Genomic DNA, 27,171 nt, shown 5'->3' with positions numbered 1-27,171 from the left:
GCTCCGAGGCACCGGAGTGGAAGAATCCCAAGCCACTCAAAGTCAGCACAAGCAAAGGAGTGCGGACCAGACCAGAGAGGCATGTTCTCTTCCAAGTGGAATATTGGCTTGGAGCTCACCAGCCCTTTGGGATTTCCTATAGGATCTTAGAAGTCTCAAAAGCAGCACTCTGAAGGGCAGCACTACTTCAGAACCAAGGAGCCTAAAGTCCTATTCTACCCGTCCATCAGGTAAATAGAGAAAATTTCAAGTGTCGTTTTCCCACTTTACCCTGGCCAATTTTCAGCACTCCTTTATTTTGTTTGCTACAGACTAAGGAAGTAACTCAGAGGTTTCTGATCTGCACATACTCTTCATAGCACTTCAGTTGGTGATTGGGATCATCATTCTAACAAAACTTATTTTTTTTGCCATTATAGTGAATTTAAGATAGTCCACATGTGAGGTTTTCCCACCCTGGACTATACTTGCAGACCATGATTTATTCTCCCTCTCTCCCCAGAATAGGTGATTTTCTATTTGTGTAGAGTTTCAAGCATAGAGATCCGCAGAGAACCCAGATAAATGCTACTCTTTAATGTAAGTTTGTCGTTGAGCCCAAATGACTTAATTGGGTTCTGATTCATGATTTTGGAATCTGTCCGGAAACTGTTCTGAGGGCCTCCCCCAATGAGAGAACAACTAGCCATTGTGGAAATCTGTGCATAGAAGTTGTAGTGTTCAGGTTTGAAAAATGCTTTCAACATTGAAAAAATGTCTTATGTGACTTTTTCAGCACAGGTAATCTATTGGAAAAGCTTGATTTAACCTGATAGAGTGAGTGAACACACAAGAGAGAGCATATGAGAGAGACAGAGACAGAGAGACACACAGAGAGAATCTAAACATCTGGATATGCAGTAGGAAAGTATCAGTCCTGCTGTTTGGCCTCAGGTAGCCTGATACTCAAAGTGATATTGGTTGGTTGATTGGTTTTATCTTTTCCTTTTCCTCCAAATATTTTAGATTTGAACTTCTGTACAAATCCTTTGTATTACATAATGGACTTCCATTCCTCCCTCTAGTATAGCTAAGAGCAGAGCTGCACACTGTAGAAGTGAGAACATGGGTGCTGCTGTCGGACTCACAGGGAGGGTGATGTCTGTGTGTCACCTCTTGTAAGCTGGACTCAGCACCTTCACTTGCACTTGCCTTTTCGTGTCATCTGCAATAGGAACAAAAGGATGTAATGTCAATAACACAGGGTCTGCAAAGTAGTGAGGCCTCAGGGCTGGTGAGTTTCCCTGGTGACAAAAGTGACCCCTTATTTGCCCTTGGCAGCACCCCTGCTCTTGATATATTCTTTTCTCTGACAGTCTGATCATCCCAGTGTTCCCCATATCTTATCATCTCTCCAGGACCCCGCTTGCTCCCTCCCTTCCTCCCTCCCAAATCTTTCTTTTTTTCTACTCTGGCCCTGTTTTTTTTTTTTTTTTTTTTTTGTCTTCCTTGTTCTTTCTATGTGTATCGCTCTGATGGCTAGCGTACAGATAACCTTATTCTAAATGCTTTAAAAGAACTTTGAACCTTAGCTTTTGAAAGTGGATCCCAATGAAGGGCTTTCAGCAGGAAAGGGATGTTCAGAGTTATTTTGATAGAGAAATTAGAAAGATAGGGTTACTATTACTGGGTTTAGGGAAGATGATGGGAGGTAGGAGCTTTGTGGGAGGTATTAGGATCTCAGTTTGTGACCCGTGGATGCCTTCAATGATGCTCAGTGGCCAGTTGGATCTGGGAGTCTGAAGTCCAGGTGGGAGTCTATGCTGGGGACAAAAATATAGGCATACTAAAAATAGGACATAATAGAGTTCCACATGAGGAAGAGAGAGAGAGAGAGAGAGAGAGAGAGAGAGAGAGAGAGAGAGAGAGAGAGAGGGCGGTAGGGGAAGGCCAGATGGCTTCCTTTCTTCATGGAGTGAAAGGAGGATCCATGTGGCCAAAGACCTTTCCAAGAGTGAACTTAGAATCCCGAAAAGTTAGATGAATGTCTATCACCTAAAACTGTATATGGATTAAAAGGTACCTGAAACCTGATTCCAGAAGAGTCCTAAGTAATATCAGATCCTATTCTTCCCTGGATGCAATGGGCAGAGATAGGCCACACCCATATACTCCAAACTCTGAGCTCCTGGATGTGCAGTCTTTTTTTTTTTTTTTTTTTTTTGGTCGGTCGTGGGGCTTGAACTCTGGGTCTGGGCGCTGTCCCTCAGCTCTTCAGCTCAAGGCGAGCACTCTACCACTTGAGCTACAGTGCCACTTCTGGTTTTCTGGTGGTTTATTGGAGATAGGAGTCTCACGGTCTCTCCTGCCCAGGCTGGCTTTGAACCGAGATCCTCAGATCTCAGCCTCCTGAGTAGCTAGGATTACAGGCGTGAGCCACCAGCACCCGGCTTGGGTGTGCAGTCTTTATCCCAGGAAAATAACGGGGATATTGTGTCAAATGTCTGTGAAAGAGTTTTCCCAGATCCTTGGGGATCCTGTGTAAAGTTTGATCAGCTGGAAGAAGCACTTTGGAAAACATGGACTGTCTATTCAAGAGTTTATTTTTTTGTCTAAAGTTCTAGATTCAGAGCAGTGAAGAGTAATTACGTATTTTATGACATATTTGACAGTCTTGAATTCTTTTTTTTGTCAGTCTTGGGGCTTGAACTCTGGGCTTGGGCGCTGTCCCTCACCTCTTCAGCTCAAGGCTAGCACTCTACCACTTGGGTCACAGTGCCATTTCTAGTTTTCTGGTGGTTTATTGGAGATAAGAGTCTCACAGACTTTCTTGCCTATGCTGGCTTTGAACAGTGATCCTCAGATCTCAGCCTCCTGAGTAGCTAGGATAACAGGCATGAACCAACAGTGCCTGGCAACAGTCCTGAATTCTTGAGCCATTTCCAGTTCACTCTCTTTTAAATGAAACTTTATTCTTCAACCCACAGGTCCCAGTTCTTACCACGTGGGTGCACATGGCTCTGTTACGAAAAGGTAGGATTGCAGCTTCTGAAAATGGTATCTCAGAAGAAAGTTTGGAGATTGAGAGCTTTCTTCTCTCCTCCTTTTCCTTTCTCCTCTTCTTCCTCCTTCTTTCTTCTCTCCTCCTCCTTCTCCCTTCTACCTCCTTCTCTAATTCTTCCCCTCCTCTGCCTCCTCTAGTTTTTGTCAGAACCATTCCTGTGGGAAGTTGTTAAATATTTTGGTCAGAAGTAGGCTTACATCATGGGATCATGTATTTCTATAAAACTTGCAAATGTGATTTATTTCACATTCATGCTTAATTTAGCATTTGTAATTAATTCATTTAAAAAAATTTTTTTTGTCTGTTATGGCCTTGAACTCAGGGCCTGGGTGCTATACCTGAGCTTTTCTGCGCAAGGCTAGTGCTCTACCACTTGAGCCACAGTTCTACTTCTGTTTTTCTGGTGATTAATTGGAAATAAGAGTCTCACGGAATTTCCTGCCTGAGCTGACTTTGAATGGAGATCCTCAGATCTCAGCCTTGTGAGTAGCTAGGATTATAGGTGTGAACCACCAATGCCCAGCTGCCATTTTGTATTCTTATTCTTAAAGGATTGCCTCAAATATTCAGACCCATCAAAACCTAGGTGTAACCTTTATTTTACTAGTGGTTTATGAGTTTGGGGAAAACACAGTAACCTGATCTTGGTATTATTACTCTCAAAGTAGAGCAACCTGATTTGGTAAATGAAAACAGGGATGTCCTGTTAAATTTGAGCCTCACAAGAATAATTTAGCGTATGTTCTAAATATTTTACATAACATGCTTAACCTAAAAAATTAATTTTAGGGGCTGGGAAGGTAGCTCAGTGGTAGAATGCTTGCCTTGCATGTGTGAGGCCCTGGGTTCGATTCCTCAGCACCACATAAGCAGAAAAACCTAGAAGTGGTGCTATGGCTCAAGTGGTAGAGCACTAGCCTTGAGCTGAAGAGCGGAGGGTCAGCACCCAGGCCCAGAGTTCAGGCCCCATGACCAACAAAAGAAAAAAAATTAATTTTATCTAGACAACCTATGTCATTGGCAACAGCTAGTTGGAGGGGTCAGATAATGGAAGATATTGAGCCATCTTCCTCACATGCTGTGGTAAGTGAACATTGACCAAACTGATTGATATAGTACAGAATTTTGTCCCTTCTGCTTCCCCATAGTGTTGATTTACATTGCGTCTGATACGGGATTGTCTCTGGTTGAATCCAATAACCCAAAAGGCAGCAAAGAACTAGAAGTCAGAACGGTAGAATCACTGAGCCTTGGAACATAGTTTTAGAAAGCATGCAGACTTACTTTGGAGTCAAAAAACAAACCAATATGAGACTAATAAATTATCTTTTGGGGGAGGATTTAAACTGAGGGCCTGCTACCACATGAATCACCCCCTCAGGCCCTCTTTTGTTTTAGTTTGTTTTTTAGATAGGATCTCACACGTTTTTCCCAAAGTTGGCTTAGATGGTGATCCTTCTACCTCTACTTCCTGAACTCTTTTAATCTTTTTGTTATTGTTGGTTGTGGGGCTTGAACTTTGGGCTTGGGCACTGCCCCACAGCTCTTCAGCTCAAAGCAAGTGTTCTACCACTTGAGCTACAGCGCCACTTCTGGTTTTCTGGTGGTTAATTGGAGGTAAGAGTTTCACAGACTTTCCTGCCCAGGCTGGCTTTGAACAGTGATCCTCAGATCTCAGCCTCCTGAGTAGCTAGCATTACAAGCATGAGCCACCAATGCCTGGCTCTCTTTTATTCTTTTACTCAGGGCAAGAATGTTCTGCACATCATCCTGAACTAGTGTCTGAATTAGTTAAAAATCAAAACACATTTATTCATAATTAGGGCTGGCTCACAACAAACATTATATAAATGTTGACTGTGCACAACAGTGGCTGCAAAGGCAGCCCCTGCAATGCAATGATCAGGTTTTCAGCACAGCTTTAGCCTGGTCCTCCTTACACTTCCTCTGTGGGTCTTGACAACAGTGTAGCAGTTAAAAACTTTGCTCTGTGTGTGTGCTTGAAGAGAGGTGGCAAGCTAACCCCTTCTGATCACAATGTTTACACTGCCATCAAAACTTTAGGTTTTAGGTTCATAGAATAATCTTTGATAGGTTTCCCTTTGCCTTTCAGTTAATCAAGTGCTGCTTCTCCTTCTGATTGGGACCCTCTGTGGGATCGTGTACAAAAAAGTTCGTAAAGGAGCTGTGCTCAGGAGGGAAACAGGTGAGCAAGCATGGAACCCAGCAAGAAAGGACAACTGTGAGAACCTTTGAGTCCTTTCAATATTGGGACTCAGGGACAAGTGAAAACTTGGTCAGCTTGTAGGATTCACAAGAAGGGCCTGCTGAAACACTGTGAGCATTTACACTTCTGATAGGCTCCAAGTGATGTTCAGGCTCTTAGATAGTGCACCATACTTGGAATGGACTGCTTTGCATCCCATCTCTTGGAGCCTCTAAACATTTTGCTTATGAAAAATTTTCTCTCCTCTCCTTACTGGTTCATTCCTATTATTGCCCAAACAGCCTATCTAAGGGTTTGGACATGAAGGGTCCCCCACAAAAGGTTTATGTATTGCAGGCTTGAACCTAATACAAGCAGTGTTCAGAGGTGGGGCTTTGGGAAATGATTGAATCATGAGGACTCTGCCTTATTGATGGATCAATCCACTGATGACTCAAATTTTGATTAAGCTATTAGAGGTGGTGGGCTTGTAGAAAGCGGGGCTTGGTGGGAAGAAGCAGGTAACTGTTAGCATGTTATGATGGTTTCTGATTTGGTTCAGCACAAGACAGCTTCCCATAGGCAAACTATTGAACAGGTTGGTTCCAGCACCCATGGTACAGAGGATCCAGCATGTAGCAGACAACTCCCGAGGCCACTGTAAGGATGAAGCACTAATAAAGAGAGTTTACCTTCTGTGCACCATTATCCTTCATCCTGTCCAGGGGATACTTCCTGAAGAGAGCTGTATTTATGGCTTAGGTTAGCTTCAGCTGCTGTGGCTGCTCCTTCTTTTCTGGGGAGGCCTTCTTCCTGCTTGATCCTCCTGTTGCCTGTTGCCTGCTGAAGACCTCTAACCTGTGTCTAGCAGCCAGGCTCTGCCCCCACTTTTCAGCTCTTCTCTCACTTTACCTCTTAGAATATCCATGAGCCATTGTTGAGAGCTCTGTTCTCTAGTCCTTTCCAGCAATTCAGTCCAGTTCATTTCTGCAAACTTTCCTCATGCACTTCCACTGCCAGACTCAGTCAGGCAGTGTAATGAGCTCACAGTATTGTTGTAGAGAGGCAGCCTCAAAAACAGACTGTTCAAGTATAGTGTGGCAAGTGCTGAGAGAAAGATAGCCACGAACTCATGCATCTATCCATTCATCCTTCCAAAGTATACTGACAATGCACCAAGTACCAGGTTCTGGGTTAAGAGCAGAGGCACAGGATAAACTAGATGCCCTCTCTACACTCAGAGCTCCTATATCCAGGGGAGTGTGCACAGTTCAGTGTGCACATACTTCCAACCACAGGCAAGGGCACCGGAGAACAAGGGAGGGTGGGCTACTTCATATAGGAGCTATCACAGGCTTCTCTAAGGACCCCATGTCTGTACTGTATCCAGTGGTTAGTTTCATTCAATACTTCTTCAGTTGAACATACTACCTTGTGCCTGGGTGTCTAGAGATTTTGCAAAAAAGTATCTGAAAACACAGACCACGCTTTAAATAAATATTGGATGCATCTACAGATTGATCCTTATTATTCAGTGATATGGTAGCATGGACGTCTTATTTTCAATGCTGAAAAGCATGATCAATTATGCATCTTGTAAATTAGTCATGTTCTTTTATTTATCTCCTTTCCCATGCTGTCAGCATTTGAGAAATTTAAGAGTGAACAAGGAAGACAAATGACAGGCAGTATAGTTTATAGCTATCATAGGTAAGAAGGTATTCCAATTTAGGGAAGAGTTGAGAGGACTGTTGAACCAACAGAGCTTTTCTTTTCTTATGTGGGTTTTTTTCCTCATATTTTTATTGTCAAGGTGATTTACAGAGGGCTTATAGTTACATAAGTAAGGTAGTAAATATAATTCTTGTCAAATTCGTATGGTTTTTAACTTCCCCTTCTCCCCATGTATGATTCTAAGGTTGGCTTCTATATGACACCTCCAAAATAATAGGGACTTAAAAGTTGGTCTTTTAAGTGAAAAAACTGATGTCAATTGCACTACTATCCAGGTAGAAATTCCATGGCTTTGATGTTCCTAACTCACCTACTTTCCATCATGTGGGCCAATTCTTTTTTTTTTTTTGTCGGTCGTGGGGCTTGAACTCTGGGCCTGGGCACTGGCCCTCAGCTCTTCAGCTCAAGGCGAGTGCTCTACCACTTGAGCTACAGTGCCACTTCTGGTTTTCTGGTGGTTTATTGGAGATAGGAGTCTCACGGTCTCTCCTGCCCGGGCTGGCTTTGAACCGCGATCCCCAGATCTCCGCCTCCTGAGTAGCTAGGATTACAGGTGTGAGCCACCAGCGCCCGGCAAACCATAGAGATTCTTTTTTTTTTTTTTTTTCCGGTCATGGGGCTTGAACTCCGGGCTTGGGTGCTGTCCCTCAGCTCTTCAGCTCAAGGCAACTGCTCTACCACTTGAGCTACAGCGCCACTCATGTGGGCCAATTCTGACCATCATACCAAGAGTCCATTGAGAAGAGTGAACTCAGCATCTGCACTTATTACTTGAACTAACATCCTGCTTATCAGAGTTCAGTCACACGGAGTGGCAGGGAATCTGGGGAAATAGTTTTAGTGGTTGGTTGTGTGCCTGCAAACATTTGAACACTTTTCTAAAAGAAGAGGGAGAAATTGAGCTGGAGAAGAACCAGCAGTCTGCAGAAATGTACAAGACAGGTCAGCTGCTCCTGCAAGTCCTTCCTGCTCCACGTCACTGTTTTTGCTGTTCCCAGATGCTGCTGCCACGACTCCAGAGGATGGGGAAGAGGAGATCCCGGTGGTGATTTGTGCGGCTGCAGGGCGCATGGGCGCAGCCATGGCTGCCATCAACAGCATCTACAGCAACACTGATGCCAACATCGTCTTTTACGTGGTTGGGCTGCGCAACACCCTGCCTCGAATTCGGTGATTTGTGTGCTGAGTCTTTGGGGTTGTTCCACTTCCTTTTAGTCTTTCTTTTCTTACCTTAAACAGATTCACTTCCTTTTGGGAATGGACACCATGAGGTTTACCTGGTCATCTAACACCCGAGTTGTCTAGATAAGGAAATGCAGCAAAGCCTCATTGCCTTGGTAGATGAAGCTTCCGTCTAATGAAAAAAAGAACCCCAGCCCTTGAGCAACTTTTGACAGTCCTTCTTTTTAAAAATTATTACTCTTGCTGAGAGCTGGTGGCTCATACCCAGTAATCATAGCTACACAAAAGGCTGAGATCTACAGGACAATGGTTTGAAGTCAGCACGGGAAGAAATTATCTACAAGATTTCTGCTCTATAATAACCAACTAGAAGCCAGGCTGAAGAAGTGGCTCAACTGGCATCAGCCAAGCTAGCCATCTTAACATATATATACCGTTAAGCCCAAGCCCTAGTACCATAAAATGATGAATTTTGAGGCAAGATCTCACTATTGTCGCCCAAGCTGGCCTTGAAGTGGTGATTCTCCTGCCTCTGCTTCCCAAATGCTGAGATTAATGGCAGGTCCCACCATATCTGACCTAACTAAATATACTTATTAATTCATAAATACATATTTATTTTAGATTTCATAAATATATGACCATTTATAAAAATATATTGAATTAACTAAATATATCAATCTTTGATAAATATATTTATGTATGTGTTATAAATATGTAAATATATAAGTATATGGTATATATGAAAGATACAAAAAAAATACACATACTGTACACGTTTGATTGAATCCATGGCCTCTCATACTAAATTCATGCTCTCCCACTGACTGAGCTGTACCCCAGCCCTATACTTTTTTTTTGTCAGTCATGGTACTTGAACTCTGGGCCTGGGCACTGTTCCTGAGCTCTTCAGCGCAAGGCGAGCACTCTACTACTTGAACACAGGGCCACTTCCAGTTTTCTGGTGGTTAATTGGAGATAAGAATCTCATGGATTTTCCTGCTGGGCTGGCTTTGAACAGTGATCCTCAGATCTCAGCCTTCTGAGTAGCTACGATTATAGGCATGAGCCTGTAATCCATGAGGCCTGGCTCCAACCTTACACTTTTTTAACTGAAAACTAAAATTTTATATGGTATAGTGTCATTTTGAACTGATTCTTTTCATCATGTATCGTACTAAAAATTAACTAGAGTTATATTAAGAGGAAATAAATATACTAATAAGAGGAGGAATAAGCAGCAAATCAAATGTAAATGTATTATACGACATGGGGTACATGGATAACCTGTGTGGAGAGTGCCTTCCCAGAAATGATAAGAACACTGTCAGATCTGACATAACATAATACATTATGAGTGATGAGAAACAATGAGTCCAATTAATCATAAAATACATTAGGAGAGCAGTTTCTCAAAATGTATTACAGACAAAGGATTACTATTCAGAATAAAAAATAGTTACCAAAAAAACTTTTAAAGTACAAGCCTAGTTTTAAAAAAGTGAGCATAGAACATGACAGTAAAATCCTGGATTGGATCCCCAGCATCATAAAAGACAAAAATGAGAGGCATAGTGGCACATATCAATAATCGCAGCATTCATAAGCAGAGGCAGGAAGATCCCAAGTTCAAGCCTCCTCTGGGTGCATAGGGATAACCTGCTAGCCTGGGCCATTGTAGTAAGACCCTGTCTCAAAAGACAAGCAATGAGCCAACTTACAAAAAGTAGAATATGAATAGACAATTCATACAAGAAAAAAGTGCAAATGGTCAACAAAGTGAGCAAGAGCTATTTCCCAGTTCCTGGCTATCCAGTCCACCCATAACTCCCATCTTTAAATATTGTGAAAACTGTTTTCATTGAAGTAGAACTCAAAAACAGGAAACTGTAAATGCAGAGTATAGCTTAGAAAATCCTCACCATATCATTACCAATACTTGGTGTGACCCATCCTTTCAACTTTGCTGTTCCAATGATGCCCATTGGTTTCTCCTTGTAGTCTTCATTTAAGATTCCTTTATTTCTGATGTGGTTGAGCACCGGAAGTTTGTGTTTAAGATTCTTGTCTATTTTTGTTTTGTCTTTTTTTACTGACATGATCCACTTTTGTGGTTCAAAGTTTACAAATTAAATTTTGTTGTTCAGTTTTAATTATTTTACCAATTTTTGTTTTCATTGTTGGTATGCTAGTGGATCTAATCAGGGCCTTGCCCATTGTGGGCAAAGACTCTAACACTGAGCTACATTCCCAGCCCTCTTTGGTTATTATTATTATTATTCAGTTGTGGGGCTTGAATTCTGGGCCTCGGTGCTGTCCCTCATATCTTCAGCTCAAGGCAAGCACTCTATTGCTTGAGCCACAATGCTACTTCCAACTTTCTGGTGATTCATTGGAGATAAGAGTCTCAGGAATGTTCTTGCCCAGGCTGGGTTTGAACCACGATCCTCAGATCTCAGCCTCCTGGGTAGCTAGGATAACAGGTATGAGCTACTGGCACCCAGCTGATTATTATTTTTTTTAGTTAATTTTCAAACAGGGTCTTATGCTTACATTCTGGCTGTCTTGGACTGAAGTTCTCCAATTTGAGTTTCCTGTGTAGCTGGGATGACAGGAGCTGCCATTAGGCCCTTGGTTGAGATGTGGGGGTCTTGTGCACTTTTTTCCCAGGCTGGCTTCGAGCTTTGCTTCCCAAGTAGCTTGGAATACAGGTATGACCCAACACACCTGGCTTTGGGAGGGTTATTTTTTAATCAGGAAACTGCTGCTGTAGGTGGTATTAGTTGTTGGAAATTGTGTCTTGAGATTGTTTCTACCAAGACTCCCCTTAGGAAATAGATAAAAAGTAGAAGTCTGTAGGACTGAGAGAAGAGCATGAGGGAAGAAGACAAGTGATGTGGATACACAGGGAGACAGAGGGAGAGAGAGAGACAGAGAGAGACAGAGAGAGAGGAGAGAGAGACGAGAGAGAGACAGAGAGGAGAGAAAGACAGAGAGATTCAAAGGATTCAAAGGTAAATTCAAACCATCCTTGGAGTCAGAGTAAAAAAAGACTGTAGTGTTGAAGATGTAGACTATCTCACTTTTCAGTGTTTTAGAGTGAGCATCATGTAGCAAGATGGTCCTGATGAGCTGCATGCTTTTTACAGAAAAAGCACTTCCCTTCTTCCGTCTTCTTGGGAGGATATCTGATTTGGGGGTTTATCTAATTATTTTTTTTCTTTTCTTTCCCTCATAGAAAGAAATCTTGGTTGAAAGTGGGGCAGAAAGAAAGTTTGGAAGGCTAACCAGATAGGGAAACAATCAGGAAGATTTTAAACTAAACTTCACTAAGTTTACATTCATTTATTTAGTTAGTCAGTTAGTTAGTTAGTGCCAGTCCTGGTGCTTCAACTCAGAGCCTGGGCACTGTCCCTATGCTTCTTTGCTCACGGCTAGTGCTGTACTAATTAAGCCACAGCTCTACTTCTGGCTTAATTTTTGGTAACTAATTGGAGGTAAAGAGTCTTATAAGAGTTTTTCTGCTTGGACCGACTTTGAACCACGATCTTCAGATCTCAGCCTCCTGAGTAGCTAGAATTATAGGCATAAGCCAGCAGCACCCAGCATCATACATTTATTTTTAAACTTTCTAAGTGAGCAGCTGATGAGCCCTCAGGCAACAGGAAAATTGAGAAAAGACTTTTAAAATTATATTATTATTATTATCTTTAAGTATTTGTACAAAGGGATTCCCATTCAACAAATCTGTTTGTAAGTACGAGGTATCTTGATCAATATCTCCTCTTTCATTATTCTCCTTCATCCCGCCCAACCCCACCTCAATTTTCCTAATTTCGTAGGATATGCATTGAATAGTATGACTGAACTTTCCCCCTGAGACAGGATTTAAAGAGGTTTTTATTGTCTCTTTAGAAAATGGATTGAACATTCTAAACTGAGAGAAATAAATTTTAAAATTGTGGAATTCAACCCTGTGGTCCTCAAAGGCAAGATTCGACCTGATGCTTCAAGGCCAGAGTTGTTGCAGCCTGTGAGTACGGGTGACATGTACTGGGGACAGTTGCAAGTCGCACTGTTTCCTGTAGAGTAGTTGCTACTGGATACACACAAGCCTCCACAGAGGTCTATTTAGTCAGAGCGTATGAACCACCTGCCCAAGAAAGGATCCAAGATGCTTAACATGAGCATAAGGAGGCTGTTAAACAGAAATGGGGCATCAGAAATAGAATGAATTTATGTGTGTGAACAGGGACAGTGAAGCCAGGAGGAACAAATTCTCACAGTCTATGGGCTGTTATGTGTACTGGCATGGACATTCCAGTTAGCTTACCCTTCCAGCAGCTAAGGAGAAACTGCAGTGTAATTGATTCTAGGCCTCACTGTCAAGTAAGAGCATTTTTAGGAGACGCCACTGCTAACATTGGAAATTAAAAGTATTTTCCTGCTTACAAAAGAGACCTTGTCCTATAGGAAGTCTAGTTTTCTGTCTGCTTGAGTAAGGATCTAATTTTGTGGCCCAGGCTGGCCTTGGGCTCTCAGTCCTCCTGTCTTAGCCATCCTAGTACTGGGATTATAGGTGTGCCATCACACCCAACTAGAGTAATGTTTCTGATGGCAGTGTTAGAGAAACTGCAGCCACCTTCTATATGTGACTATTACAGAAAGAAACTGCAGCCACTTCCTATATGTGACTGTTACTGAAACCCATCCTTATGCATTCACTGAACTATAAGTTCTGTATGATATGATCATGCCTGAATTCCAGATGTTCAGTGTTGGAGTATATGAATTGAGTTAGGATGATGATTGAACACATTGTAATCAGTGAAACTTTAAAACTCCCACTGGCTCATGCTTCTCCAACCATGCTCATGCTTTTCTGGGTCAAGGAGCTAAAAGGTTGAACTTGTTGCTGGATGACACATGTGACTGTGCATTTGTGTGTGTGTGTGTACAACTTTCATCTGACTGAGCTGAGAAGAACCTAAATGATGGAGGTAGAGGAAAATAGGCAGTCCACACACTAGAAGATTGACTAGGGAGCTTTGGTGACTTCCACAATAGTGGTTCACAGTGATGGTTCACTGTATTACACTGGTGGTTCAGCCAGCCTCAGTGGTGGGGGTTGGAGCTACAAGAGTCACTGATCTGCCAGCTCTGTTTTCAGCCCCAGAGCCCAAATAGACCAAGCACTGTGAACTCAGGTACAGTATCATGCTCCACACCAGAGGTGGAGCCGAGTCGAGGCCCTGGTCAAAACCGACTTGAATACATCCAGAAGACATCAAGCTTCTTCCCTAACACTATCTCCCTTGTTTTCACAGCTAAACTTTGCTCGATTTTATCTCCCTCTGCTTATACACCAACATGAGAAAGTCATCTATTTGGACGATGATGTAATTGTACAAGGTACACTCACTGACTGCTGGGAACACTTGGAAAGGAGAAGCTGATGTAGAATGGCCATCTCTTCAGTTCCCATGTAGCGAGTTGCCTAGTGGCTTTGAATGTTCTTCAAGTTGTGAGTGCAGCATCATTGTAAGTTCGGTAATATTTTGAAAGCAGGATTTGATACTTTCCTGGTCAACGCAGTTGACTTTCTGAGAGCCACACTGTGATGGTTATCTGCAGTAAATGGCTTAGTAGCCCTTCCTGTGTGTCCCTAAAATGTAGAAAAATGAAGTCTTTTGAGGACATTCTTAGGAAAGGCCTATATTTGGTTGTTTGAATGTTGTGCTCTATCTCTTCCATAGTCAAACAGGACAATGATTGCTATGCTTACTACAGAGCTACAAAAATAGATTGGACCGATACTGATCTGAACATGTCTAGTAGCTTTTCTTTTTAATGGTTTTAGAGGGTTTTTTTGTTTGTTTTTGTCAGTTGTGGAGCTTAAATTCAGGGTCTGGGTGCTGTCCCAGAGCTCTATTGCTCAAAGTAGCACTCTACCACGTTGAGTCACAGCTCCTCTTCCAGTTTTTTGTTTTATTTTGTTTTTTTCTGGTTGTGGGGCTTGAACTCTGGATCTGAGTGCGGTCCCTGAGCTCTCTAGCTCAAGATTAGCGCTCTACCACTTCTGGTTTTCTGAGTGGTTTATTGGAGATAAGAGGCTCACAGACTTTTCTTGCCTGAGCTGGCTTTGGACAGCGATCCTTAGATCTCAGTCTCCTTGAGTAGCTAAGATTACAGGTGTGAGCCACTGGCGCCGGCCTCTTTCAGTTTTTGAGTGGTTAATCAGAGGTAAAAGTCTCATGGGGACTTTTCTTCCTGAGTTGGCTTTGAACCCAGTCCTCAGATCTCAGCTTCTTGAGTAGCTAGGATTATAGGTGTGATCCACTGGTGTCCAGCTAGTACTACAGTTTTTTTTCTTTTCTTTTTTTGGGTCTGGTTCTGGGGCCTGAACTCTGGGCCTGGGCGCTCTCTCTCAGCTCTTCAGCTCAAGGCTAGCGCTCTACCACTTGAGCTACAGCGCCATTTCCGGCGTTTTATCTTTTTGCTTATGTGGTGCTGGGGAATCGAACCCAGGGCCTCATGCATGCAAGGCAAGCGCTCTACCACTGAGCCACCTTCCCAACCCCAGTACTAGAGTTATGAACTTGGGGTTTCATCTTTGCTTGGCTCACTTGCTCGGCTGCACTGTACCACTTGAGCCTCTAGCCCAAGTTTTTGCTAGTTATTTTGGAGTTGGAGGTCTCACATTCTTTACTGCTCACACAGGCTGGCTCCAAAACATGATCCTCCATATCCTAGACTCCTGAGGAGATAAGATTACAATGCATGAGCCACTTCTACCTAGATCAAGTGGTTTTCTAAACTGGCACCAACCATTTTTGGAGAGACAGGTGGTACAGGGATTAAATTTAGGAGCACTAGCTTGCTAGGCAGGTGCTTTATCTCTTGAGCAACACTCTCAATCCTTTTGCTCTTTTAATTTATTTTTTAGATAAGATCTCATACTTTTGCCTAAGCAAGCCCCTAAGCTTGCTATCCTATGTTACCATAACTGTTTGATACCAGCTTTTGTTGTTTTGCCAGTTATGGGGCTTGAACTCTGGGCCTGGGCACTGTCCCTGAGCTCCTTTTATTGCTCAAGGCTAGTGCTCTACCATTTGAGCCACAGCACCACTTCCAGCTTTTTCTGTGATTAATTGGAGACAAGAGTCTCACAGGCTTTCTTGCTTGTTCTGGTTTTGAACCACAATTCTCAGATCTTGGCCTCCTGAGTAGCTCAAATTACAGGCATGAGCCAACAGCACCTGGCTAGCTTTTTATGGGGGAGGGGGATTGGGGTTGAGGGAAGGGGCAGTACTAGGGATTGAACTCAGGATCTTACAGTTAACTAGGCAAGCACTGTACCACTTGAACCAAAGCTCCAGATCTTTTTTCCATTAGTTATTTTTGAGCTAGTTCACATTTCATGTCCAAGCTAACCTGGAATGTGATCCTCCTACCTATGCTTCCCCCATAGCTGGGGGGCTTGAGTCAATGCATTCAGTTGATACCAGTTATTCTTATTAAGCAGACTACAAGACACTTGAAATCAGGGACCCATACTCTTCCCTCAAGCACAGTCAGGAACTGTTCTAGCTCTGAGCTATTCCAAAACACATGCTGTATTTTAACTGCTGGCATTTCCAAATCCAGGTGATATCCAGGAACTATATGATACCACCTTGGCTGTAGGACATGCAGCAGCTTTCTCAGATGATTGCGACTTTCCACCTGCTCAGGACATCAACAAACTCGTGGGGCTGCAGGTGGGCACAATGTCTCTTATCCTTTAGTCCCGACTCTTCCCCTTCTATGCATCTCAACATGAATGGAATTCATTTTGCAACTCACAATCCCTGAGAGCCAGCAGGAACTGCAAGGTAGGGAAAGGGATGACTGGCCTTTCCACTTACTCTTTGACTTCTAGCATTCTAACCTGTTCAGGCCCGGGCTTTAACTCTGAAAAATCCCACTTTCCTATTCTAAACCATGGCACTGACATTGGCTATTCTGTTGTGTCTTTTAGTCTTATAGTTATTTTTTACATTTTTATTATTAGTTTATTTTATTGTCATTATAGAGGTGATATACAGAGGAATTATAGTTAAATGAGTCAGGTAATTGACTAAATTTTCTTTCATGCAGTGTCTTCTGTTCCCTCATTCTCTCCTAGTCTCTCCATTTCATCTCTACCTACAGGTTGTATAGTTTACTTTCATCAATGTCCAGTGAGCTCCACTGCTGCACTTTTTCACCCTTTTTCCCTTGAGTTCTGTACCTTCCCCCTAACCCTTCCGAAGATACACATTAGAATATACCATACATAAGGTAAAAAGACAAAAATCATGAAAAAAATTTATAAAATATAACTATAAATTATATATTTACATTTTATATTATATAATTTATATTTATAATTATATTATAGTCTAAGTATAATTATATAATTTTAAAAAGAAAGGAAGAAAAACAAAGGCAGTCTCTTGTTTCTGTACCTTGGAGTTTTTTTCAATATGTGTGTTATTTTATATAAATAGGAAGAGGCACTTAGGCATTGTGTCTTTGTGTTTCTCTCCTAAGAACATCCTCTTTGGGTCTCACTGTATGTGACTATCTAGAGTCCTCTATAATTTATCATATCCCAGTGTATTTTAGATCAGATTTCTACATATCAAAGAGAACATGCACCATTTATCTTTCTGAGCTTGGCGTACCTCACTTAACATGATTTGTTTTAGTTCCATGCATTTTCCTGCAAATGACATTATTTTATTTTTTTCTAATGGCTACTCACTTTTTTGGAAATTTAGACTCACTCATTTATTGTGGGGCATTTGGGATTGTTCCATATCTTGGCTATTGTGAACAATGTGGCAATGAACATGAATGTGCAGGTGTCCTTATCATATCCTGGCTCATGAAGTTCAGGGTAGATGCCCAGGAGTGGTATGGCTGGGTTGTAGGGAAGGTCCGTGTTTAGTTTTTGAGGAGCCTCCAGACTGCTGTCCAAAGTGGTTGTACTAGTTTGCATTCCCACCAACAATGTGGTAGGCCCATTATGTTTTTGCAAATGGTCAAGCTCACAGTAAATGTTCCAGAAACAACAGTTGTGAAGTGGCTCATAATCTTATTCTGTCAGAGATGGGCTTTTCTATAAAAGAGACTCAGAGAACCTTGGGTTCTATTTGCAGAGTTTTCATGATTGGTTTTTTAATCTCTCAGTAGAGGACAGTTAGATTTTGTTCAAGGGTGAGCACCTCCTTATCCAGGTAGAAATGAGGAAAGTTGAATCTATATGTAGTAAGTACTGGACTCAAAACATAGCTTTGCGATTCAAGGGACTATTAGAGTTGATGTCTGTTCAAAAAGAGATCGAGCAAACACTTTTATATGTGGCATTTAAAACACATTAAGGCCTAGGCTCTGTGGGTCAAAATCTTGAGTTACCCATCACAAATCGCCTAGCCAGTCATTCCCCTGCTCTTTTGGTCACACACAGGTGACAGTACTTCCTGTGCAGAGTTACAATGAGAACTGAATTTATAAATACACACATTATTGTGTGCAGCTAATGAAGTGATACATGTGGAATTCTTAGAGCCACACCTGGTACACAAAGTACTCCAGTATTTCTGTTGCTCTAGTTGTTATTGAGGAGAGCTTGCACTAAGTAGACATTGACAGTCTACCTGGGTGAGTGTTTACTATGTGCTCAATACTGTTTCAGGTACTAGTGATACAGTAAACAAAACTTAGTTCCTCCCTTTGTATGGTTTATGTTCAAGTTTGAGGAGACAGAAAGTAAGCAAGTAAAATATCTAACAGAATCAGGATGGAGCTGGGGCTGTATCTTAACTAGGGTGACCAGAGAAGACTCTACCAGAAGGGTGCTGTTTGAAAAGACTGAGAAAAGCACCTATGCAGATTTTTGGGAAGAAAAAACATTCCAGTTAGAGGCAATAGCAAGAGCTAAGTCTTCAGACATGAGTATGGCCAGCAATCTAGAGTATTAAAACTAGTTACTGTGTTAGAAGGATTAAAGTGGAGAGGAACAGAAGGTAGAGAGGTAATGGGTACTAAATGGTGTGGGGATAGGAGGCCATATGAGGAGCTCTGGAGGAGCAAATCCAGGGCTTCATGAACAAAGCCACCCAAGTCGTGGCTCTTACCAGGAATGAGAAGGGAAGCCACTGGCAAGACTTTGGGTTGAGTGACACGGAGGCAGTGTGGGGCTGAATGGAGGGTGAGAGTTAGGAACATGGTGACGAGAACTATGTGATTGAATGATGACCTTGGCTGCAACGGGAAGGTAGTGGTAGATACTGAGACCAGGTAGCTTCTTAGAAGAGTTACTCTTTTGCTTGGTTTCCTTTTTGGGGTGCTGGGAGTGGGACCTAAGGCCTTGTGCATACTCAGTAAGTGCTGTACCACAAATCCAAGCCCAGCTCCTGGCCTCTGGATATCTTTTGGAGCTGACACCAACATGATTTGTTGGCAGAGTTGGATGAGAAGCAAGTAGTCAAGGCTGAATTAATGAGCCTGGATTTTTTTGGCCAAAGTAGATAGAAGGATAGATGTGCCACTAATTGAGCTGGCAACTGCTGCAGGAGTTTAGAGGCCTAAGGAGAGTAAGGGCAGTGGGCCAATGGTAGGTAGAACCCTGAGGCTTGCCCCGAGACTGTCTATGGAGTCAAGAGATACAGGAACAAGTCCTGGCACTGAAATGGGAGCATTTAGCATTACAGGCTGGAAAACGAATGAGAACTAGGAGGTGGCCCCCAGAAATACACTGCACAGTGGCTTCAAGAAAGTGACTTTCTAGAAACAAACACTGCTGTGCTGTTCTTTGGCAGAACACATACATGGGGTATCTGGACTACCGGAAGAAGACCATCAAGGACCTTGGCATCAGCCCCAGTACCTGCTCTTTCAATCCTGGTGTGATTGTTGCCAATATGACTGAGTGGAAACACCAGCACATCACCAAACAGTTGGAGAAATGGATGCAAAAAAATGTGGAGTACGTGGCAGCCTCTACCACTGTTCCCAGGCTCAGGAACAGTGTGATTCTATTAATCCTCTGTGTATGGCTCAGGGCCTACAGTTTTCTCAGACATGTCTTAGAGCTCTGTTAACAAAGACATGGGGACATAATGAAAACCTTTCCTCAAATGATAGAACTCACAGTGGAGAGCCTATGAAACAAGGATTTCCTTATACATTTTTCTAATAAGTTAGTTATTTCTTCTTTGTAGATTGAGTTTTGCTTGGCACCAACAGGATTTTGCTGTTTTTTTTTTTTTTTCTCAAATTCACAATTTCCTGCCTCAGTCTCCTGAAAAGGTAGCTGGGATCACAAGCATGCACAGTCATTTTCAGCTTGTTTGTTGATGGAGGTCTTGCTAACTTTCTGCCAAGGCTGGCCTCAAACCAGATTCCTCTTGACTGTGGCCTTCTAAGTAGCTGAGATTACAGGTATAAGTCACTGTGCCTGACCTCATTATTTTAAAATTTAAAATAGAAAAATAAAAATAGCACAGCCGTCATCCAATCATTGCATCTTCTGTCAACTTTTTTCAGTACCTATCCAGTGTATATTTTATTTTATTTATTTTTATTTATTTATTTTTGTGTCAGTCATGGGGCTTGACCTCTGGGCTTGGGCGCCCAGCCCAGTGTATATTTTAATACCATCTAATCCTGAACTTATAAGGGAAGTTCTGAAAAAATACAGGATCAGAATTTGTTCTTCTATGTCTACCATAAAAAAAAGCCCAAGAGTTAAAAATAACAAAATAGCCAGGCGGTGAGCACCGGTGGTGGCTCATACCTGTAATCCTAGCTACTCAGGAGGCTGAGATCTGAGGATAGTGGTTCAAAGCCAGCCTGGGCAGGAAAGTCTGTGAGACTCTAATCTCCAATAAACCACTAGAAAACCGGAAGTGGCACTTGTGGCTCAAGCGGTAGAGCGCTCGCATTGAGCTGAAGAGCACAGGGACAGCACCCAAGCCCAGAGTTCAAGCCCCATGACAGACTTAAAAAAAAATAAAATAAAATAAAAATATATATATATATTAGCCTTGTGAATTTAGGTAAGGTATATGAGAGTTGATGGTATTCTTACAATTTTTTGGAGATTAGACAATCTTAAAAATTAAAAGCTGGGGCTGCACTGGTGGTTCACACCTATAATCCTAGATACTCAGGAGGCTGAGATTTGAGGATCTGATTCAAAATCGGCCTGGGAAAACTGGAAATGGCACTGTGGCTCAAGTGGTAGTGGGCTGGCCTTGAGCTGAATTTCTCAGGGATAGCTCCCAGGCCCAGAGTTTAAGCCTCACAACCGGAAAAAAAAAAATCATCAGCCTGGGCAGGAAAGTTTGTGAGACTCTTATCTTCAATTAACTGCCAGCAAACTGGAAGTGGCACTGTGGCTCAAACTGGTAGAGCGCTGGCCTTGAGCAAAAAAAACCTCAGGGACAGCGCCCAGGACCCATGACCAATCAATCAATCAATCAATCAATATAAAAACAATAAAACAGGGAAAAATGAAAGGCTGTTGAGTCCTACTGTACAGTGAAAAATGTCTTGCCTCTTTTCTAGAGGGCTGTATTAGAGCTTGTTTTATCTGAGTTGGTGGCAGTCAGCTCTAGGCCTCATTTTGCTTTCCCTCCCATTTTTTAGGGAAAATCTCTACAGCAGCTCCCTGGGAGGAGGGGTGGCCACCTCACCCATGCTCATCGTATTCCATGGGAAACACTCCACCATCAACCCTCTGTGGCACATTCGGCACCTGGGTAAGTGTTAGAAAAGTCATTCAGTGTACCTTATCTGACTCCTCACTTGGAGTGGGCCAGGCCTGGTGGTTCATGCCTATAATCATAGCCACTTAGGAGACTGAGACCTGAAGATTATAGTTTGAAGCTAGCTTGGGCAGACAAATACCCTACTCTTATCTCCAAATAACCAGCAATAAGCTAAAACTAGAGGTATGGCTCAAGTGGTAGAGCACTAGCACTGAACAAAAAAACTGGAGTGCAAGGCCCTGAGTTCAAGCCCCAGTAACAGCACAAAACCAAACAAAGCTGGGGTGGCCCTTAAGCTCACTGTGCAAATGTAGCTAACATTTGTTAGCTATCTGAGAGGTGTGTTTATAGGAATCCATGAAAAGGGCTTAGCAAATAGTAGCTGCTTGACAAACTATTATTGAAGTATAACTGTCCAGGCCTGTTTGCATGCCTGCCATCTTGCAATGGACAAACCAAATGAAGTAGCATAGAATCCTGACAACTTTAACAATTGGCATTGCTTTTGAAAAGAAGCTGCTTGACTTTATCCTGTGTGAGTCTGTAAGTCTTTATTTGTGGTAGGAATGCAAACTCTAGCGGTGGAGAGCTTGTGTGATGCTCAGCTTCGTGCATACAACCTTGAGCAGGCAATTCAATTCCTCTTAGTTTCCTCCTTCAGAAGCTGAAGCTAATGGCATCTGATGATATTATAAGAAATCCACTACACAACACATGTAACTTGCTTGGAAGAGCGCTCAGCATAGGAAGCTTATTCATATTCACCCTAACACAGGACCACAAGGCTATAGACAAAACCATGGGCCAGACCTGTTTAGAACTTTAGAAAATCTGGGCCTTAGAAAGATAACATGATGCCTCATAGGACATAAATTTTAGTGCCAGGGAGTTAAGGCCTTTGGTTTCAGACTCTCAAGAGCTGTTGTAGAACTGAAGATAATAGACATAGACTACATTTACTAGGTGCTGTTACGTTTCCAAGAACTGGGCTAGGTTCTGATGAGAAGAGTGAATATCATTTCTGATTCTCACCATCCTGCAAAGTGTTCTGTCTTGTGTTGCTAAGCAGGCACTCTATCACATAAGCCATAGCCTCAGACCCTTTATTATTTTCAAAAGAAGGGATAGATAACAACTGGAAAGTACATTGCTGTTTTCTCTATTGATTCCATGCATCATTACATTCTGAGCATAAGCATGCACCTAAGAATCAGGCAGAAAACACAGGGCCACTGCGTCCTAACTGACGTGATTTGTAATTATTTCTATGTGCAGAAAATCTCAGTGAAGTTGGAGATCTGTATCATTTGTTGTGCACTACTTAGGTCAATAAGGTTAAACATTTTATGGTCCTGGAAGAGAGATCAAGTAGGAAGGAACACCATCTTCCTTTTTTTTTTTTGGCGGGGGGGGAGGTCCGGTCGTGGGGCCTGAACTCTGGGCCTGGGCACTGTCCCTCAGCTCTTCAGCTCAAGGCTAGTGCTTTACCACTTGAGCCACAGCGCCACTTCCGGCTTTTTTCTTATGTGGTGCTGAGGAATTGAACCCAGAGCCTCATGTATGCAAGACAAGCACTCTACCACTGACCACCTTCCCAGCCCAGGAACACTATCTTCCTAGGGAAAAGAAGTTCTTTTTTTTTTTTTTCCATAAGCCTTTGGAATCAGGTATGGCCTTTGAAGTCCATGTCTACAGATACTTTGAAAAATTAGCTCACTCTAGGTAGCTATGGGCACAGAAACAGTGTTAATACTAGAAGGTAATAGATTTGAGTATAAACAGGTAGGGTAAGATTTCTTACATTTGTAAAACATTTGATTTGTGAATGCCCTAGGTTCAAAAATCCCTAGTGCCTAAAAAATAAGTAAATCAAATTTATTTGTTGTTGTTTTTTTTGTTTTTTTTGGGGTCCGGTCATGGGGCCTGAACTCTGGGCCTGGGTGCTATCCCTCAGCTCTTCAGCTCAAGGCTAGCACTTCTACCACTTGAGCCACAGCACCACTTCCGGCTTTTTTCTTTTTGCTTATGTGGTGCTGAGGAATCAAACCCAGGGCCTCAGGAATGCAAGGCAAGCGCTCTACCACTGAGCCACCTTCCCAGTCCAGTAAATCAAATTTATAAAGATACTTAAAAGTCAAACATGCCCCTGTGATACAGTTCCAGTCTCCACTCATGGAACTGAGAGTTCTTACTTAATAAAGACTTTCTACATGCAGAGATTTCTTCCCAAATGTGTTGATTACTTTGTGTCTATTCTTTGGAAGCTGGTCATTATTCTAGTTGTGCTACTTTATCTCAGAATAACTAGTTCCTCTTCTGCATCTGCCGTAAATCCTATGCTTATGGACAACAAATACCACTTTTGCTGTTAACATTATAAATCAGAGTAGCATAGCCCTAGCTAATCCTCTTCTAAAGAGAAGGTGGATTTTCAGTTATTTTAAAAATACATATCAAAGCCAAACCCATAAACAGTAGATGAGAAAAAAAATAAAGATTAGAGCAGAAATCAATGAAGTGGAGACTGAGAAACCTATACAAACTATCAAAACAAAAAGTTGGTTGAAAATAAACAAAATTGATAAAGCTGACTAAAAGAAATCACCCAAATAGGGATTAAAAAAGGGCATATGATAAATAAAGCTGACTAAAAGAAGTCACCCAAATAGGGATAAAAAGAGCATATGATAACAAATACAAGTGAAACCCAGAACATTGTAAGGGAGTACTTTACAATTAGAAAATAAATGGAAAATGTAGTAGAAATTGATATATTCCTAGGTAACAGCAACCTATCAAAACTGAGCCAGGAGGATATAAACAGATCTATAACAAGCAATGAGACTGAAACAGCAATAATATCCAAAACCAGAAAAGTCCAGAACTCAAAAGATTCTCATTCTAGAAAGGCTTTACAGAACTAACACCAATACTAATTAAGCTTTTCCACAAAATAGAAATGGTAAAATCACTACCACACTTCCTCTACAAAGCCAGTATTAAACCCATTCTCAAACCAGTCAGCAACACAAAAAGAGATATAGTCCAATCTCTTTGATGAACATAGATGCAAAACTCCTCAATAAAATACTTGCTAGCTAAATTCCACAACTAATAAAAAAATTGTACACCATGATTAAGTTTATTTCGTCCCAGGTATGAACAGCTGGTTCAAAACATGTAAATCAGTAAGCATAACACAACATATAATCAAGGACAAGAACCACAGGACAATTTCAATCGATACAGAAAAAAGCTCTTGGAAAACTCCAGTATCCTATTATGATAAAAGCTAGGAATAGAAGGACTTGTACTTAACATAATAAAGGCTATAGATAAAAAAAATTAAATATTAAAAAAATTCAGGAAAAGACAGGGATGTCTATTCTCTGCACTCTTAATTCAATTCAGTAGGATACCAAATACTTATTTGGAAACACAATTTAGCAGGATACCAAAAATTTATTTGGAAATATAAAAGGTCCCAAATAGCCAATAGAGTCTTCAGCACAAATATCAAAGACAGAAATATCACAACTCCAGACTTTGAAGTATACTACAGTGCCATAGTAACAAAAACAGTTTGGCTCTGGCACAAAAACAGAACTGAAGACTAAGGGGACAGACTAGAAGACCCAGAAATGAATTCACACACCTACAGCTGTATGAATTTGACAAAGGTGCCAAAAGTCTATGTTGAAAAAAGATAACCTCTTCAATAAATGGTCTAGGAAAATGAAACATCCACATGCAAGACTGAAACTGGATCCCTGTCACTAATAATCAACTCAGAGTGGATCAAAGACCTCAAGCATAAGACCTGAAACCTTGGAACCACCATAAGGAGGAGTAGCGATGTTTTTTTCTAGCACTTATTGGCATAGGCAAGAACTTTAGTAGAACTACAGGGGCTCAACAAATAATTTGGCAAATGAGATTCCATCAAACTAAAAAGCTCCCACAGTGAAGGATATGATCACTAAGCTAAAAAGATAGCCTACCAAAAGGGAAAATTTTTGCCAACTATAAATCTAACAAGGGTCAAATTATTGAAAATATCCAAAGAACACAAAAAACTAAAACTCCCAAAGAATCAAGAACCCAGTAACAAATGGGCAAAAGAGCTAAACAGAAACTTCTTAGAAGTACAAATGGCCAGGGCTGGGAAGGTGGCTCAGTGGTAGAGTGCTTGCCTTGCATGCCTGAGGCCCTGGGTTTGATTCCTCAGCACCACATAAGCAAAAAGAAAAAAGCTGGAAGTGGTGCTGTGGCTCAGCAGTAGAGTGCTAGCCTTGAGCTGAAGAACTGAAGGACAGCACCCAGGCCCAGACCTGAACGGTCCCACAACTGACCCCCCCCCAAAAAAAAAAAAAACAACTGGAATTTTATTCATCTACCAGAAGTAGTCATTTGCAAAAAAATTGGATTAACCAGGAAAAAAAAAAAAGTCCTATCAAAGGGTATGTTTTCTCTCACATGAAAACATGGAGATGTATATATATATATATATATATATATATACACGTGACCAGACTGACTTAAGTATGGTATATGCAGGGGTAGGTTTCTGTATTATAACCTCTTAGAATAATGAATAGTTGGGCTGGGAAGGTGGCTCAGTGGTAGAGTGCTTGCTTTGCATGCATGAGGCCCTGTGTTTGATTCCTCGGCACCACATAAGCAGAAAAGCTAGAAGTGGTGCTGTGGCTCAAGTGGTAGAGCACTAGTTTAACAGATGAGTACCAGGAAGCTGAAACATGTCTTACTACCTTTGACAGAAACTTTAACATCAGAGGTCAGTCCTGGGGTTGAACTCAGGGCCTGAATGCTATCCCTGAGCTTTTTTGCTGAAGGCTAGCATTCTACCACTGGAGCCACAGCTTCACTTCCAGCTTTTTGGTGGATAATCAGTCTCGTCTCTTGGAATTTCCTGCCTGGTCTGGCTTCAAACTGTGATCCTCAGATTTTAGCCTCCTGAGTAGTAACAATTACCAGCATGTACCACTGGTGCCCAGCTACACAGAGGATATTAGTATTTACATGATCTAATATGCTTCAGTAAGTACTTAAAAATTATTGAGCAATGACAATATTGTTTTCATTGAGTATTTTTAGCTTTACCTATACCATAAACTTGTCAAGAATTTTAATATAAAAATGGTGTTCTCTAATAATCCCATTATTTTCCTCTGTACACATGAAGGCTGGAATCCCGATGCCAGATATTCAGAGCACTTTCTGCAGGAAGCTAAGTTACTCCACTGGAATGGAAGACATAAGCCATGGGACTTTCTTAGTGTCCACAACAACTTATGGGAAAGCTGGTTTGTTCCTGATCCTTCAGGAATATTTAAACTCCATCACAATAGCTGATATAGCCCAGCATTTAAAATATTCCCGGTATAAAAATGTAGAATTTTTGTAGTCTACTACATTGCTTCTTATGAACAGTACCTTTGATATCTGTGACCCACAATGTAAGAAACAAAACTGTGTAAATTGTACCTTAAACCATGTTGGGATTCATTTACTACCTGAAGCACAAGTGATAGTCATGGCTATGTGTGTGTGAGACAGAGCCTAACCTAGTTAGGCTGGCCTTGAACTTGAGATCTTCCTGCCTTAGTCTCTGAATGCTGAGATTTAGGGTGGGCAGGGGTGTGTGTACCCCCTGTACTCAGCACAACTGGAAACTATGAAAATCAAGATTATAGAAATAAATCCATCTAGATACCAGTAACTAATTTGCTTATTAATACTAATGACAATTATACCCACAAGTTTTTTAAAAAGCTTCTAAAATATTTTTATATATGCAGGTACTTCTTAGTAAATTGCCAACTTTATGGGTTTTTTTAACTATGAAATAAAAACATGGACGCCTGTAAAAATAAAATAGATTTTTAATGATGTTCGTCATGTACATTATTCTGTATGTTAAATATAGCAAGTTAACTGATCTCAGATTTAAAAGAGAAACAGTTCATTAAGTCTTACTATAAAGAAGCCTGAGGATTGGAGACATGGCTCAGTTGGTAGAGCACCAACCAATAAGCAAAGTGCCAGATACCAAGTTCGAGTCCCAGTCTTAGTCCCAAAAGAAACACCTAACACCTGTACCTGAGCTAGTGGGGTTCAAGTGGCAGAGCACCTGCCTAGCAAGCTTGAGGCCTTGAGTTCAAATCCTAGTGTCCCTTGCAAAAAAA

At 41.6% G+C, this 27,171-nt stretch overlaps 1 protein-coding gene across 1 annotated transcript; it reads left to right on the top strand.

Moving 5' to 3' along the window:
* Glt8d2 (glycosyltransferase 8 domain containing 2) lies at positions 1-26,794 on the top strand. Its single transcript, XM_042693171.1, has 10 exons — positions 1-230; positions 2,967-3,012; positions 5,157-5,249; positions 7,982-8,153; positions 12,081-12,198; positions 13,493-13,577; positions 15,813-15,925; positions 19,013-19,179; positions 20,844-20,956; positions 26,169-26,794. Exons 2-10 carry the CDS (start codon positions 2,994-2,996, stop codon positions 26,336-26,338), a joined length of 1,050 nt encoding a protein of 349 aa, XP_042549105.1. The 5' UTR covers positions 1-230; positions 2,967-2,993; the 3' UTR covers positions 26,339-26,794.
* The last annotated feature ends 377 nt before the right edge of the window (positions 26,795-27,171 follow it).

Source organism: Dipodomys spectabilis, unplaced genomic scaffold (genome assembly GCF_019054845.1).
Source record: "Dipodomys spectabilis isolate Male_0828 unplaced genomic scaffold, ASM1905484v1 ptg000163l, whole genome shotgun sequence".
Taxonomy (NCBI): Eukaryota; Metazoa; Chordata; class Mammalia; order Rodentia; family Heteromyidae; genus Dipodomys; species Dipodomys spectabilis.
This window is presented reverse-complemented; position numbering and strand designations above follow the sequence as displayed.

What these genes read in the sequence shown, in the direction of transcription:
- Glt8d2 (XM_042693171.1), top strand. An exon ending in TGTGCTCAGGAGGGAAACAG is followed by an intron (nt 5,250 to 7,981) that starts GTGAGCAAGCAT and finishes TGCTGTTCCCAG; the next exon opens with ATGCTGCTGCCACGACTCCA. An exon ending in ACAAACTCGTGGGGCTGCAG is followed by an intron (nt 15,926 to 19,012) that starts GTGGGCACAATG and finishes GTTCTTTGGCAG; the next exon opens with AACACATACATGGGGTATCT.